General features: G+C 38.1%; 1 protein-coding gene and 1 non-coding gene across 3 annotated transcripts in view; one reads left to right on the top strand and one right to left on the bottom strand.

Annotated features, from left to right (window-relative positions):
* Positions 1 to 607: 607 nt before the first annotated feature.
* The window catches only part of RPP30 (ribonuclease P/MRP subunit p30), a 31,227-nt gene continuing 14,073 nt past the window's right edge, over positions 608 to 17,761 (bottom strand). The window contains exons 7-12 of one of the 2 annotated variants that reach the window (XM_064488207.1): positions 10,912 to 11,028; positions 10,308 to 10,337; positions 9,867 to 9,904; positions 9,398 to 9,477; positions 5,766 to 5,916; positions 608 to 4,565 (exon numbers count right to left, since the gene is read on the bottom strand). In XM_064488207.1, coding sequence (XP_064344277.1) covers positions 5,807 to 5,916; positions 9,398 to 9,477; positions 9,867 to 9,904; positions 10,308 to 10,337; positions 10,912 to 11,028 — 375 coding nt within the window. In that variant the 3' untranslated portion in view covers positions 608 to 4,565; positions 5,766 to 5,806. Of the gene's footprint in view, positions 5,917 to 9,397; positions 9,478 to 9,866; positions 9,905 to 10,307; positions 10,338 to 10,911; positions 11,029 to 17,761 lie in introns of both variants that reach the window. The other variant, XM_010974278.3, reaches the window with a different exon arrangement.
* TRNAA-GGC (transfer RNA alanine (anticodon GGC)) lies at positions 16,869 to 16,941 on the top strand. The gene has a single exon. It is a non-coding gene; the product is annotated as a tRNA-Ala (tRNA).

Here is a 17,761-nt window from a genome sequence, read left to right as displayed (position 1 = left end):
CAGGATTTCTCAAATGCCCCCAGCTTACTTCCCTGCAGTCTGTTCCTCAAGTTGTGGGCAGAGTGATTTTTCTAAAATGCAAATCTAGTAGTCATTCTCCTCTTCAAAATGTTTCAATGGCTTCCCACTTCCCTCAGGATGAAATAAAAAACACCTTAACGGTCTCTAAAATTCTCGAAATCGGACTCTTTATTCTCATCTATATCTCACTGTCTTCTAGCTAAATGTGAAATTCCAACTCTACTGACTTTTCAGCTCCTCAGAAAATGCAGACGCTTGCTTTTGTTCTTACATACTGTGTCAGCTTCCCTGGAAGGCTCCTCCTCCCACCCCACCCCACCCCATCCCACCGTGTAACCTCCCCTCAGTCCTCCCCTTCAGGTTAGCTGTACTTCCCCTTGGAAGCCATCCCTGACCCTGACTTAGCCTCTATTAGCCTCAAGTGTGTTCCTGTTGTATTTTTCCCTCTGTGTCCTAACGTCTATCATACTGCCTTTACCCACCAAATGAAAAAATCTCCTCTCCCTTTGAACAAGTAACATACTTATTAAGTATTAAGCCAATTATGGAAAGGAATAATGAAGAAAGGAAACATCAATAATCATCCTAATTTCATGGCACTTTGATTATTTCTGTGCACATTACATACAAGCACTGTACATTTAATTTTATTACTTTGTTTTCCAGTGAACAACTTATTCCAGACATCTTTATAAATGGTAGTCTTATGTTTCAATGTACAATGGATCATTTAACCAATTCAGTCATTACTGGGCATTCAGGTTGCTTCCATTTCCCCATTTTAAATATTGTTGCAATGACTAGCCTTATCCATGCATCCTTTACACCTACCCAGTTATTTCAAGAAATACACTTATAGAAATATCTATGAGGTTGGTATCAAATTATCCCTTCCACAGTATGTTACTGCCTTTCCCCACAATCTTTATAAATCTTTTATTTTTTTCAACCCAATCAGCAAAAGAGATGTATTTTTGACGATTTCCCCGATCACTAAAAAAGTTCAGCATCTTCAGGTTTACTGAGCATTTTTCTGGGTCAACCTTCTTTGCTCAATTTTCTATTAAGTCAGGTTCCCTGGAAGCAGCACTTGAAATGAGGATTCTTGTGCAAGTGATTTCTTGAGAGAGCTCTATAAGGGACTGAGGGAAACAGGACAGAGCAGGAGAAGAAAAGAGGCAGAAATGTGGTTTTGGGAGAAGTCTCACCTAAACCTAATCCCATGAGGTTCTCAGGAGCATAAACTGCACCACAGAGGCCAGAAGGCGGGCAGTAATACCCTGCGCATCAGGCATTTGCCACGGGCCAAACTCCAGGGGTCCAGGTAAAACTTCCCAGGCATCTCTGGGTAAGCTGCCATCAATCAGCCCAGGACAATCCTCTGGGGGAGGGTGACGATAAACCATCAGTACCCAATAGCTGCAGCAGCTGGGGGACGGGTACACCGGACTGGTAAAAAGATCTGAGTGGACACCAGCAGTATTTGTCATGCTGTGTATTTGTTTTTTAAAAACAATGCCTTTTAAAAAGCTAAGGATCTCTGGAATCTCTCTGGAATATGCATCGCAAATGTACCTTCCTAGCTGTTTGCACTTTTCCAACATTACCCTTTTATAGACAAATTGATCAAGGTTTTATGTTTTCTGGCTTTGATGACCAAACCAAGCTTTTTTTTTTTTTAAGTTTTTAAAAAGATCTTTAATCCACTTCAATTTACTAACTATGAGAGTGTACGGGGTAAAAGATAGGGATTAGACCTTTTTTTGCCTCTAAATGATCGACTAGCCAATATTTAATAGGTACATTCTACATGACAGTCCTGCTCTGAGTCTTCTACAGATTTTAATCTACCTAATCCTTGCAATAATGCTATAGGGAGACTAGATGAAGGAGGCGAGGCACAGCGAGGTTACGTAATTTGTCCAAGATCACAGGTACAAAGTACTGGCAAGCTGGGACTCGAACGCAGGCAGTGTGCCATCAGTCTGCACGTCACTGGTGTGCTGTACTGCCTCTCCCGCTGCATGACCAGCTGTTCCAGCACCACTTACTGAACAACCCATCACTTCCTCCTGAAACTAGAGTGGTTCTGGACTCCCAACTCTTTCACTGATTGGATCTCTGCACCAATTATACACTGTTTTAGTTACTAGAGTTCTGTTGGACTCTGCAATATTCAGCACTACAAGTCCCTTCCACTGTTTTTCTACAAAATTTCCCAGTTATTCTCGTATTTTTTTCTTTCAAAATACCAGACTAAAAATGAAACGTATACACAGCAAACAAAAATACAGAGATACTTTGTTTTGGATGTTAAATTCACAGATTAATTTGGGGGAGAATTTGATGTACAATGTCTCTTTATCCAAGGAAATAGAATGTCTCCCATCATGTATTCCAGTCTTCCTTAATTACCCATATAATTTTCATTTAGTGTTTTCTTCATAGAGGTCCCAAACATTTCTTGGTAATATATGTCTTTATGAACAGGGCTATCTTTTAAAAATGGTATTCTATAACAAGTTGCTGTTAATGACAACTACTGGCTTTTGTGTATTTATTTTATAACTGACCACCTTGCTGAACTTTTATTAAAGGTATTGTTATCTTGTTACAACTAAACCCACAGTGGCTCATGTTCTAGCAAAAGCACACCTTAAAAGGAAACCTTCTCGTCCTCCTCACTGGTGACCAGCCATCATGGCCTCCCATCCTGGACCACAGGATAAGCCTCTCATCAGGCACAACTGCAAATACACAACAAATGTGACGAACTAAGAAGCACCTGTGTGTCTTTTCCCGGTTGCTTTTCTTGAGTTTTTCAAGACTCACAAGTGCCCTAACTTCACCTCTTTTCTAATATAACATGAAAGTCCTCAATACTCTGTCTGGTACAAATGGAGGCACTGTATAGTCAGTTGTCTGAAAAAGTAGATTAAAGTGGGACATGAAAAAAAGTTGAACATTATCCCCTTAAACATTTTTTAAGTTTAAAATATATAAATGTACACTCACGTGCCAATCTTTTAAAGAAAGGTCAAAGCCTATTCTTGGAAGTGTGGCTCCACTGATGGGAGAGCTACAGTTCTTTCCTGAGCTCCAGTCTCTTTAAAGAAGAAAGAAAAGTGAGATCTTATTTAGTTTTGATTTGCATAATTAGTGATGTTGAGCATCTTTTCATGTGCCTGTTGGCCATCTATACATCTTCTTCAGAAAAATGTCTATTTAGATTCTCTGCCCATTTTTTAATCAGGTTATTTGGTTTTTTATTGTTGAGTTATATGAGTTCTTTATATATTTTGGACATAAACCTCTTATCAAATTTAAAAATATCTTTGCCTATTCAGTAGGTTGTCTTTTCGTTTCTTTGATGGTTCCTTTTGCTGTGTGGCTTTTTAGTTTTTGTTTCCCTTGCCTGAAGAGACATACACAGGAAGATACTGCTCAGACCTATGTCATTCCTGTTAGACTGTTAAAATGGCTATTATCAAAAAGGCAAGAAATAACAAATGTTATAGACAGGATGTGGAGAAAGGGAACCTTCACACACCACTGGTAGGAATGTAAATTGGTACAGTCACTAGGGAAAACACTATGGAGAGTCTTCCAAATATTAAGAACTACCCTATGACCCAGCTATTTCACTTCTGGGAATTTATCCAAAGACAACAAAAACTAAAATTTGTAAAGATATATGCACTCATGTTCATTGCAGCATTATTTACTCTCTCTCTTTCTCTCTCTCTATATAAAACAGAATACTACTCAACTATAAAATAAGATGAAACCTTGCCATTTGTGACATCACAGAGGGACCTCAAAGGTATTATGCTAAGTGACATAAGTCAGATGGAGAAAGACAAATACTGTATGACTCTACTCTTAAGTGGAATAATAATAAAAAAAAAAACTAACTAAATGAAACAAAAAAAACACTGATAAAGAGAACAGAGTAGTTGTTACCAGAGGGAAAGATGGATGAGGGGAGAGCAAAATGAGCAAGGAGGGCATCAACCATATGGCGATGGATGGAAACTAAACTTTTGGTTGCAAGCTGCAGTGTACACAGAAGTTGAAATATAATGTTGTACACATAAAACTTAATGTTATAAACAATGTTACCTCAATTTAAAAAAAAAAAGAGAGAACTCAAAGACTCTAGCATATCACAGTGCAGAATTTCTACTGGATCTCTTCCAAATCTTAGTTGTCCTGCTCACAGCTACTTTGACAGTTGTTTTTAATGACTCTTCTTTTTCAAACTTTTTGAAAGCATCCATTTTCCTGGGAATTCTTTTTTTTTGGCCTCTCTTAGTTCATCAGTTTTCATAATTTTAAATTAACTTATATAACTTTACAACGCTAAACACAATGGTGTAAACAGGCTTGTGAATAAACACACACCTAACTTTTGGTGAATCCAAGTGGGGTGAAGGCAGAAGGAAGCTGGCACTCAAGGAAGTGGCAGACTCTCGGTGCGAGGATTCAGCAGCAGTGGCCATCAGTTTTATGGAGGGAATGGAGTAGTCTAATCCACCAAACTGCTGAAGTGGAAGTCAAAAATGCTTTACTTTTAGAATCATGATGCTAAATATACACAGTATATAAATATAAGTGAACATATACATGTACATGTGAAATATTCTTCCACTTGTACTTTGTCAAGGGTTTTTATTGTTTTTTTTTTGTTTTAAATCAGGAGTGGATTTTAAATTTTAGCAAGTGTCTTACTGGCATCTATTAAAACAATTTTGATTTTTCTCATTTGACCTATTAATATGACAAAGTATAGTGCATTAAAAAGAATGGAAATATTCTTATAATCCTAGAATAAATCTCACCTGGTTACGGTGATTTCTCTTTAGTAATATTTTCTTTAAGCATCTAAATTTGTAAGTGAGTCTGGTGTAAAGCTTTCTCTTTTTAAAATTACCTTTTGACTCTCAGAGCAGTGTTCTTTTTCTCATTTAAACAATTTTACTTTATATCAATATAGCATAAATGCAGGTATCTGCAAAATAAAAAGCTACCTCTATTTAATATGATCCTGCTATTAAAAAAAATTACTTTCAAAGTTGGTTGAGTCCAGTGCTTTGATATCTGTAATACAGCTATTAGAAAAATCGATGTTAGGTTTTTACGGGCTTCCAACTGAGAGACATCCCACTGCAAGGACATCACAGAGGTAAGCAGCAGCAAAGGAAGCGGCCAAGTACGACTTTGTGTGCACTTTCTCTTTCCTGCCACAAATTTTATAGCAATTCCTTTTACAAAGGACTTTGACTTGATGAATATAGTGAAAGAGAGGCTTAAAATAAGAAGAGATCAACTAAAAGCCAACCCCTTAAAATATGTTTCAATAGTGTTCAAAATAACCACTTTTTGAGTAGTAAAATTAAGAAACAGTAAGCCACGTATAGCAAGTAAAGCTAAAGCGCATGAATTTTTAAATGAACAGGAAACATTTTTAAAGAGTCTCTTGAAACACATACAACATCTTACTCAATCATACCTGCTCTTTACCCGTAACACAAAGGATAAATAAACTAGTCTTCGCTTTTCTTCTAAAATATACCTAAATTCATTAAGGGGGCAGTCTTTTTTGTTTCTTAAATGCTTCACTAGGTTTTGCTATTTTCATGGCTTGAATATAAGACTGTTCTTATAGACTACTGATACGTAGCTCCAAGTGAAAACAGTGAATCATATGAAGGTTTCGTTTCTGTTGCAGCTGATGAACCAACCAATGGAAGAAGACAGTGTTGGCAGAGGCTGGTGGCTCCCTTCAGCCCTCACACTTGGCTTTCTTGCAGGCCGGAAGAGCATCATCATCTGCTTCTGATGACCGAGGCTTCTTCACCGTGGAAATAATTCCAAAAGCAGTTTTTCTAGTTTCTATAAAACAGGGAAACCATAGTGCCAGAAGTTAAAACATGACTGAAAAAAGAGGTGGTTTAACAAGCATCTCACTGTGAATTACAGTGTTTCTAAATGATAAAGCCATAAACTGCTATCAGTGCTGATGCCATTCCCCCACCTCCCACCGCCAGTGTATACAAATATCAGTATGTTACTAACACCTAATTCACTCCAAAGGAATTACCTCAAGGGTAAAACTATAGGGCGAGTTATCTCTAATGATCTGCGGCATCTCATATAACCAGAATCCAAGTTACAGAGCTTGGTGCAGCAGATGCGTTAAGTGTGGTAGAAAGACGATGAACTAAGACAGCAAGTACAACAGTCAACTGTACTGCGCCCATTGTGGTGTGTGTGCTCACTTCATTTCACGGAACACATCTGTGACCCCTACTAGGTATCAGTGTACCTCTGAAGAATCAGTCGTATTGTACGGCCAGCATCCAGCAACACCTGGGTGTTTAACAGGTGTTGAAGAAATACTTCGGTGAATGAAAAATATCAAATTCACATGTTTATTGATCTCTTACATATTGGTGACAATGGACAAAAAAGAATGGGAATTATTAAATGTTTAGGTCAGGTTGGCAGCAGAGTTCATCTTATATTTAGCTAACTTCTGCTAAAAATGTACTAAGAGGCCAGGCACTATGTCATCTGTAGAGGGTATTAAGATGCCTAACACAGTGCTCCTTCCAACCACACACTGAGATAGCACATCAGGGGCAAATATAATAGGAATGGAGGCACCACAAGAAGTATCTCTGCTTGGATGAATGAGGAAGGCATCATAAAAGAGGTGATGCTAAGAATAGGGAAAAAGGAAAAGGAGAGGAAGTACTCTTTTGCAAAGGCATGGAGAGAGAGGTAAGAAGAACCTCGTATGTTTAGGGGACAATATGGCTGGTGTTGAGGAGGGTTGTGAAAAAATTAGGGGGAATGAGGATGGCGGTTAGCTTGTGAAGGACCACAGTGCCATGAAAAGAGACTAAAATGTAGTCCTTAGGAAATAGGGAAGGACTAGGGAGAAGGAGAGAGACAGAGATCCTTTAGCTACAAAGGAAGCAGAATCAAAAGAACTTAACGAACATAAATTTAGTTAAGAATTATTTCTTACTTCAAGTAATAAAAGTAAAAGTTAATTCTAAAGAGTTAAACATTACCTTCTCATTTATCAGAATTAATTTATACCAACCCTATTAAATCTTTGCCAGTTATTTAAAAGCATTTTCATTTATAAAAGGAACAAAACGGCTCTCAAGGTCATTAAAATGCCAACATAATCAGAGAACCTCAAAGTAAATAGAAACTGCCAACGATTCCCATTTTACCAAATGAAAACTGCAGCATTTAGGGATGCCTATTTATATCACTATGATTATAAGCAGAAGTCTAAAAACCAGTAGAATGAATAAAAAGTATAAATTTTAAATTGCAAAAATCAACACTATGTAACAAAACAAAATGCATTAGTTTCAAAATTGTTTTAGTTCCATCTGAGAAATGCCTTTTTTAAATCACTGAACATTTACTTAATCTAAGCCGACAGACTAAAAATAGGACTTTTCAGTCTTTTACTGTCAAACAAATTTTCAGATAAAGTAACTCTTTCAGACCCTGAACCTCTTTCTCTGTCCCTTCCCCACAACCTCCTTAGAATTGCTGTTCACTGGTTTCCAGAACCCCACAGGACCCATCAAACTGTGATTCCCTGTAGCAAGCTCTCCAATGTGGAACTTCAGCCACTAGGTTCCAAGTCTTCTGTTTTCCAGGTATCTCTTCTTGCACTGCTTTCAACAATTTCTCTCAAAATAAGGTTTCCAGACCCTCCAAGAACCTATGAGCTGTCCTCTGGTAGTGTTCCAGGGCACTGCTGTCCTTCTTAAATGTGGCTCTCAGGACGCTATATAGATGCCAGCCGGGACTTGGTGCAGAGGGCAACAATGAGATTCTGAATCCTTAGAATCTTGAATTTATCCTCATGTAATCTTAGGTTGAATTAGCCATCCTAGGAAACTACCACATTACTATTTCTTACTGATCCCAATGTGAACTGGAACCAGGGTACTTATAATTTATCCTCTGGATGTGTTGTTACTTCTGCAGGAACAGCAGGCATAAACTAGGACTGTTCTGGGCACATCAGGGTGAATGGGAATGCTACCTAAAGTCCACGAGGCTCCTTTTAGTTTAGCTTCTACAAAAGCCTAGCTCCATATATATCTTATGTTGAATAGCTGAGTTGTTGAGAATTTCGTATTTTTCCCTATTGCATTTTTAAAATGTTTCCCTTTCTTGTCTTAGTCTGTTTTGGAACACTAATTGTTATCCAAAATCTTGATGATTCCTTACATTCATTTAAAATAGACAAAAATAATGGCAGAAATACCATTGTGAACCAACTGTTCCCTAATTTCAAGAAAATCTTGATAAAATTCTAATTAATTTGGCCATTCCCAGAGCTTATGGGGTGGGTCTAGGCTATAAAATACAACAATCTCAAACTAAAAATGTTGAAAACAGAAGCAAAATCACCCAATTCATGGTTAATACAGTAACCAGTTCTCCCAAGATGAAATCAGATCATTAAAATGCAGACACAACACACAAGCCCCTCAATAACCTAACTATTCATATGCTAAAAAACCTAGTCTATATGCAGCAACCAATTCTGAAGTTTAAAATTCATCTAGATGATATCAAATGAATTGCTTCCTGATCACTACCAGGAGTGCTAAAAATTACAGAGAGAATGAAGATAAAACAGCAGATCAAAAGTATAAATGTTTTACTTTTAATAAAACCTCATTTTCATTCTCCAAAGTCTTGGTATATCAAACACTTCAAGTTTAATTTTTATTATCTGATGAATAAGAAATTCAGTGCCTTCAAGTAGTGGAATTAAGGTGAGGAGGAGATAAATGTAAATAAAATGTGAGTAAAAAGTGTATAGTCTGTGCATATTTGAACATGCAAACAAAAAATAAGAAAAGAATCATACATTGTAATAAATGTAAAAAGTTATAATTTGAGTTTGTCAGTTGGGTTTTTAAAAAGGTATTTGGGGTTTCTGTATTCCTCATAAAAGGCTTAACATATTTTTCACCTTTCAGTTCTCTAAAACAGTGCTTTTCAAGCAGGGGAAGCATGTCCGTCAATAGAGGATGGAGGAGAAAGGGATATCAGAAGCCTATCCAAATGCAGGCGGGGACACACATGCAGAGCTTGAAAGAACACACAAACTATATTCATTCCACAAACTACAGAAAATAAATCCTAAAATAAAGGGTGGGAAAGCATTGATGGGGATGGAGATGGTTAAACAGGTTCAGAAAAGATGACCCTAAAGGAACTCTGTAGGACAGGAGAACAAAAGGAAATATGGCTCAATTGTTTGATAGAAACGACTGGCTCTGAACACGACCACTGGGCATTTTTCTTGGAAGAGCTTGCTCACCTCCATGGAGAAGCGCTGCCCGGCAGTTGGTGGACACCGCAGCCTTGGCATCACTTTCAGACAGCCCAAACAGCAGCCCTCTGGTGGGGTCGTTAAAGACTTCAACGCAGAGTCAGCCAAGGACACAAGACTAACAGAAACGTAACTGAAAATGCCAGCTTGCCTGGTCACACTGAAGGAGACAATTTAATTCTACAGTTCTTAGCCCTAATGGAATGCACATTTGAGAAGAGACTCATTTAACTCTAAGCTTTTATAGAGGCCTTCTTTCCCCCTTCTCTATTTCACCCTTATCCCAGAAAACAAAAGGATGAAGCTCTCTACAACCTGGTATGATTTGTTTTTGAAGCTATTAGTTGGTAAGCTTACAGTAAAAGGTTAAAAACAAGTCTTGTTAAAGTATAATATATAATCAAATTCCAAATTTCTAAAAGAAAATTTCAATGACTTCCTACTCGGGAAAGGATACAAGTTTGCCACATCGTACGGGCCTCTTATTTCTAAAGGCTAAAATCAAGTGAACAAAAAATAGACGAGAGAAGTTATTCATAACATTTCAATGACTTCATTTGCAGTAAATAGGATGTTAAGTATCTAAAAATAAGGAAGTCAACTGAATAAATTTAAGTCCTTTTAACTTTGATGAGTTTCTGAAGCTTTTGAAAATATAAAAGATCCCTGAAAAGCATTTTACAACAATATAAAGGAAAAACTACTTATATAAACAAAAACTTGAAGCCCCAAAGGAATGGGGGTAAATTTTATTCTTCAGCAATTACAATGAGCAAATTCAGTTAAAAATGAAAACATACAATAAATGTTTGTTACATTACTATTTTAATTTCTCCCTTAGAAACTTAAAGTTTTATAACTTGAAAAGCGAAAACAAAGTACTTCATGCCAAACTTACCCTTTCTGCAGCACTAGATATAATTACATTCTACAAAACAGAAAGTGATCAATGTTAATCTTAGATAAATGTGAAAAAAAATTGGAAGTCTTATAAATAACTAGTAATTACATTTTAAGATTTAAGGCTTTATAAATACCAACTTCTTCTAAAGATAAGAAAAATAATTTAAGTGAAAGGATGAAATTCAGACCTCATGTCAAACTAAAGGCAGCCTACAATAAGATATAAAACAAGCTTTCCCAACAGATCTTAGAAAAGATAAATTAGTTTTAAAAACTAGTTGAAAAAGTCATATAACCTTAATTCGACTCAATGATGACAAACAACTGTTATCTAGACTATTCTTTCACAGTGAAGAAATGGCAAATTCCTTACTGAAAGATAAAGGCTTTCAACATCTCTTTCCCCACCCTCATGTTATTCTTCCCTGGGATATTTTTCTTTCCTTTAAAACTTGCAGCGCTCATCAAAATGGGAGAATTTGTTCCTGTATCTGGAGAATCTTCTGCTTTCAGGAAAAGGGACCAATTTGATAATCCCAGTATATTAATAAAATTAAACTGCTAGATTTGAAAAACATCCTAAAAGTATGGAACCATACCTTTCCTTTGCAGACCTGCATCAAGTTGAGGGCATTGGCAATTGTGTACCTTCTCATTGTGGAGTCTTTGATAGCGGGGCTGTAGACAAGTTCAAAGCCCAAGCCTCGGTCAATTGCCTTCACAGGAAATAAAGAAAATAAACTGTCAAGGCTAAACAAATACCGTCTTTATTTTCATTGAACCCCCCCACCCCACCCCAACTTCCGCATATCCAGGTACAGCCTTCAATAAAGGCAGATTTTTGCCTGAGTGGCACCAGCCACAGGAGAAGAAAACAGATCCACAGCTCTATCTGATCAATAGAGTTTATCTTAGCCGAGGGGATGTTGACTTTATATAAACAGGAATCAAGAAGAGGCTAAGGAGAGCAGAGTCCCAGTGGGGTGCAAGAAGGGCTATTACTCCTTGGACTATCAAAAGGAAACCAGAGATGTGCTCCCAACACGTGGATAAACTGTTTGCAAACATATTAACCAAGTAATTTGACCCAAGAATGAAGGGACAAAGAAATGAAGAGCTGAAAAAGGTCCAAAGAAAAGGGGTGGAAGGCTTCCCTCCTGGGGTAAGTTATTTATTACACATTCAGTGAATGAAGAAACACTAACAACCATGGTTAAGGGCTATGGGCCAGGCACTGTGCTGACAGTCTTATATATATATGTATATACCTCATGTATATTACCCCTACCTTTATAAGGCCTTGTGTCAGAGACAGCTAACTGACCCAGTATCTCTTCACCCCTCTTCCTTTACTAATGGAGCCCCTGATTGTAAGCTGGGCTCATGGATGCCCAGCCAAAAAGATGAAATCTTTTTGGGCCCTTGACAGTATCGCCCAGCTTTCCTTACAAGCTTGATCTTTTACACGAGAAAAAGAAGCTTCTTTCTTATATAAGGATGTTTAATAGGCAGGTAACCACAGGTAAGAAAACAGCCTGGAAGGTGTGGACATGGGATTCAAACACACCACTACACTATTCAGTTCCCTGATGGTGATTCAAATCTTCATCCATTCACAACAGATATGTTTTAGGCCAACTGTGTGTGGGAACGGTGAACAAAAAAGCTGACAAGGTACTTCTCTTCTAAGAGCTTCAGGTTAGTGGGGAGACAATCAAACAATTACACAGATGCAAAACTTTCACTGTGATAAGTGCCATCAAAGAGAAGTTTGGAAGTGGGTGAGGGAGGACTCAAGTAGTTACACAGCAGACAGAGGAGCATGTGCAGAGGGTAGGTGAAAAGGCTCTAGGGCTGGCAGAGCGTGGCAGCACGCAGCGAAGGTCAAAGGCTGGCGAAGGGAGAACAGGAAAGCCCTGTGGTGGGAGCAGAGGTGAAGAGGATGGGGAGGCCCAGCTGTGCAGGTCTTTAGAACTGAGACAGGATTAAGCTTAACAGCAACACAAAGCACCTAAGGATTTTAGCATGGGGGTGATAATCAGACTCACAATGTCAAAGTCACTTCGCTGCAGTGGTCTTTTGAAGGAACAAAGGAAGGTAAGCAGGCAAAGATCAGGTAGTATGTCCAAGTCTCTGCCTGGCAAGTGAGTTTGTATTACCCAGAGGAGTTGGGACTGGTCTAGCTGTGACTGCGGGAGGTCTACTCCCGAGTGTTTACAAGAAATGGAAAACCTGTCTTCTTCCAAAATGGGCAGCCTACCTTGATTTAATTCAGGTGTACCCGGCAGACTCCTTCCACTTGCCCTTCCTGAATACATCCCCCAATATCCTCTTCCATTCCCCAGCCTTCCCTTTCCTTAACTTTTCTGCCTGCCTTGAGGCTCCCTGATTTTATTCTGGATCTCCCTATAGATCTCATGAGTTTAGTTAGGATTTATATGCTATTTTTCTACACTGAAACCTCCCCGTCTCCCCTTTTCTGATAACTTTTCCCCGCCTCCAGTTCTTTGGCTTGTGTTGATTACATCTGGGAATGATGTCTGTTACCATACTCTTTGTGCCATGAACATACATCTCATTCCCTTGCTGAGCTTGTACACTTGAAAGCTGGTATCATGATACTTCTTTGTAACACAGAACTTTTATACCAAAAGTGTTCAATATATTTATATCCTGAGTGAATAAATAGTAGCTTATAGAAAAGAGGTCATGTGATAATGCTGTTTACTATGGATGATCCATCACAAAAGAAACCAGGAGTGACTTGGCAAACTGAAATTCACAGATAAACCGAAACACCTCCTTTAACCATATTCTCAACTAACCCCCTGGCTATTTCTCTTACTAAAACTACGAATTAGCCAAAGAGGCTTACTTACATGTATTTCTTTTTCTCATCCTTCTAGTTGCTGAACTAAAACACAAGTCAGTAGGATGGAGAAGAAAGGAAACAAAAGATGTGGATGACACAGAACTAGATGACCAGGTCCCAGAGCATTCTTGAAAATTTACTGCACCTGCTCCGACCCCCATCAGAGAGGAGATCAAAATAAAAGCTCTCTTTTTAGGGGGTAGCAAGGGTTAAATGGACATAATTATCAACTTAATTCTTTTTTTAAGAAAAATGTTCTGATTCTGATCTTAGCACATTAATCAGATTCACTTTCAAATTGCTAAGAAAACTCTGAGACAGAGAAACTGAAGATAACATGTTACTGAAGGTTGTGAACAGTTCTTTCATAACATCTTATTTAAAATTTTTAGATAGATAAAACACAGACTCGTTATCTGAGTTCCTGCTTCTAAGACCATTTTAATGTAAATTGCTTGAAGCTCATCAACTGATTGTTCATAACAACCTTTTCATAAAGAAGGCCAGTGCCTGCTGATTGGCTTTTGTTCGCACCTCTGACCAAAGGTTCTGGAATAGGCAGATGATTTCTTTACTAATGAGAAATAACAGGCATAACGATGCTACAAACCAAGAGCAGGTGTGTGATATTTGAAATGAGATATTGGTGGTAAAAATTCCAAGAACTAAGCAAAGCTTAAGAGAAAGAAGAGACAAAGAAAATAGGGAGTTGATTACTGGGACAACATACTGATTCCCTGTTAACGTCATAAAAATTCTTTATTGAACTCAAAAGGATGACACTCTTGGTATATCTCTCTTTGAGATAGGTAACTTCATGATTCACAAATCAAGCAACATAAGAAAGCAATAAAAATTCTTAATTGTATCTCTGCTCCCATAGCCTCACCCCTACCTCCCATAATCACTTTTAATTTCTTGTGTCTTCTTCCAGAGTTTCTTCATACAAAGATAAGCAAATATGAATATATTATTATTTTTCCTCTTTCTTACCCCAAAGGTAATTAACCTACTACATTCTTGTTCTGACCTGAAGGGTCTTCTGTGTCAGCTCCTAACCTCTGCATTGCTTTATAGCTGCATAGTACTCTACCACAGAGGTAAAGGCATGCTTTTAATCACGCCTCTACTGATAGATTTGGGGTTGTTTCAATGTATCTGCAGAATAAACATTAAGTGGGACTGCTGGGTATCATGGGTTGAATTATGACCCTCCAAAGAAGGTTATGTTGAAGTCCTAATCCTCAGTACCTTAGGATGCGACCTTATTTGGAAAGGGGTTCATTTTAGATGTAATCAGTTAAGTCGAGGACTGGAGTGGGGTGGGCCCCTAATCCAATATGACTGGTATCCTTATGAGAAGATGGCCAGGTGAGGACACAGAGACAGGGAGAACACATTGTAAAGATAGAGGCAGAGGTCAGAGCTATACAGATGCAAGCAAGGGACCATTCAAGATTGCCAGCAAACCACCATAAGCTAGAAAGAGGCAAAGGATTCTCCTTCAGGTTTCAGAGGAAATATAATCCTGCTGATGTCTTGATTTCACACTTCTGGCCTCCAGGACTGTGAGCCAATACATTTCTGTTAGTTTAAGCCACCCAGTTTGTGGTACTTTGTTATGGTAGCCCCAGGAAACTAACACACTAGGTCAGAGGGTAAAGCAGTTATAATTTGATAATTGTTGCCAAATTACCCATTCCCCCATAGGGGTTATTCTAATTTACAGTTACAAGCAAAGTCTGAGAATGCCTGCTTTCCCACAGCCTTACAACAATCTATCATCAAACTTCTGGGTTTGTGCAAATCAGATAGATGACTTTAACACGAATTTCTCTAAGCATGATGACTTTAAGCATCTTTTCATATGTTAAAGGGCCATTCATATTTCATTTCCTGTGAAATGTCTTTTTCATATTCTTCATCCATTTTTTGGATTGATTTTTTTTTTTAACCTTCTCAACTTCCAGGAGTTCTTTATATATTAAAGAGATTAGCCATTTGTCTGCGATATAAATGAAACTATTTCTACCAGTCTGTCTTTAGTCTTTTAACTTTGTTTCTGGTGGGGTTTTTTTGTCCCACAGACATTTTTTTTTTTGATACTGACAAGTTTGCTGGCACTGCTCCAAGCACTGGATCTTTAAACTACTTAACACATTTATGTTACAATATGTGTGATGAAAAATAAGTTTCTAGAGCACTCACACCCAACTCAAGGATATATGGCAAGATTCCTGGAACAACCTCACCACTTCACTATTTACTGGATTTCTCTCAGTGGGGACTAACCGGACCATGAAAATAAAAATGGATTAGGGTTAAAGGAAATGCTGAGAGGGAAACATCAGAAAGAGAGCATGAAACATACAATCACTGAGAACAGCTCCATAAACTTACTTGGAGTCACCGCTGAATGGCAATAACATTCTAAAGAATCAAAGGGAAGGTAAATATATATGCTGCTTAAAAAAATTCTTCTCAAAACCTGAATTCCTAAAGATCATGTTTTCAAATATGAAATTATTCTGTGCTTAACAAAGAGCTCTGCTGTAATTTTAAATAGCATTTCCCAGTGGGAAATGATAGCAGATTTAGAATCAAAGCTTGAGTACAAATCCCAAGTCAGCCTTTGAGAGAGACATGTATCTTGTGTGAGCCACAAGCTACCTGAGTCTCAACTCCATCTCCTATGTAATGGAGAAAATTCACATCTACCCCACCATAAAGCTGCTGGGCTGGAGCAGGGGCGAAAGTGCTTAAACCATAAAATACTAAATAATTAGAAGTCATTTGGTTATCCCAAAGAGGAGGTGAATTCAGTTTTTTGCAACCTGGCTATCACATGATAAAATGATTCCCATACAAGTTACTTAGACTCCAGAAGAGGTCTGTAGGACACTTCAGAGGGAATTATATAATTGAAATGATGGTGCCCTAAGCATGCGGTGAAGAGGACCAAATGGGGCAGAGCTGGAAGTTACACATATGGAGTGCTTTGGTCCGTTTTTACTCCTAGACCCTCTTTCATAATCCCGAACTTCTTCTTTTTTTTAAACTTTATTGAGGGATAGCTGACAAATATAATTGTATATATTTAAAGTCTACAACGTGATGATTTGATAAACATACACTGCACATTGTAGAACGGTTACCAAGATCAAGATAATGAACACATGCATCACCTGACAGAATTACCTTTATTTCCCATGGTGAGACTGCTTAGGATCTTCTCTCAACTGCTTTCAAGTCACGATACTGGATTATTAACTACAGTCACACATGTGGTACACTGGAGCCTCAGAACTTGTCCTTTTAAGTGAAAATCTGTACCCTTTGACCTAAAATTGCAAACTTCTGAGCTGATAATTCTCACATGGCTTATGGCCTTGAGGTAAAAGACTCAAATTAATGATAAATGCATTAAATACCTTAATGCTCCTATTTTTCACCACCCCATCTAAATTAAGATCTGTGCCCAATAAAGTGATCCTATCAACTCTGCATGACTCAAGATGAGTTCATTGTCAGAGCCAAAAGAGCATGCAAGGACCAAGACTTAAGATTAAACTGTTCCACACATTCACTGCATGTTCCATATGTTCATGGTGAATATATTTCCATACTTTAATCACACAGCTCCATACTCAGAACAGATATTATTAAGTACAAATAATATAAAGGGGTGGTCATAGCTCAGTGGTAGAGCACATGCTTGGCATGCATGAGGTCCTGGGTTCAATCCCCAGTACCTCCATTTAAAAATAATAATAATATGCACATATCTATACAACTATTATTTACTCTGAAAAACAACTTAGATGCCTTTGATTGTATGTATCTAGATTTTAATTTAATTTTTAATTTATCTTTTAATTACAGTTTCTCTTAATGAAGAAGAGATGAGTAAATTAACAGGGACTCTTCTGCTTCTTGATCAATTCACACCGCAGCCTACTTCTACATCAGACGAAGACTAAAAATAATCCTGCACAGCCCTTCCCTCCACTCCATCATCTAGTTTCTATTAAACAACATACGGAAAATGTTCACACCAGATTTTAAAAAAGCAGACACTGTGCTAAATACTGTGTATCCCTCGCATTTGTCAAATTTTTACTTTTTAGAATTCTTAAATTGAAAAATGTGGGAATTAAGCCAAAAATATCAAAAAATAGCACTTTCCTGAACTTACAGAGGGAATGGGAAGGTAGGGTGCCCTTGTGCTGCCGCCCCAGTGCCCCTCCTCCCCCAGTGGGGCTGTTTCCTGCCCGACGCTGACAACCAGCTAAAGACTCAACTCGCAAGATTTGGTCGTGTTCCCCAAGCTGTACCCTGATATATGAAATTAGACAGATACTCATTCAATTAACAAATTTTAGGGAGACCCATTACAGGCAAGATACTGGGGTAATTTAAAAAGGACCATGACACACCCAGTGCTCTCTAGAAGCTCACCCTCTGGGTTAAACAGCAAGGCACGTTCATAAGACACCAACTGAAAGGCGTCACCAAAACAGCCACCGGGAAGCTTCCCCTTGTGAGGCACGAGTAATTATGTGCTGTGTATTGTCTGT

This window comes from Camelus dromedarius, chromosome 8, assembly GCF_036321535.1.
Source record: "Camelus dromedarius isolate mCamDro1 chromosome 8, mCamDro1.pat, whole genome shotgun sequence".
NCBI classification, from domain to species: domain Eukaryota; kingdom Metazoa; phylum Chordata; class Mammalia; order Artiodactyla; family Camelidae; genus Camelus; species Camelus dromedarius.
This window is presented reverse-complemented; position numbering and strand designations above follow the sequence as displayed.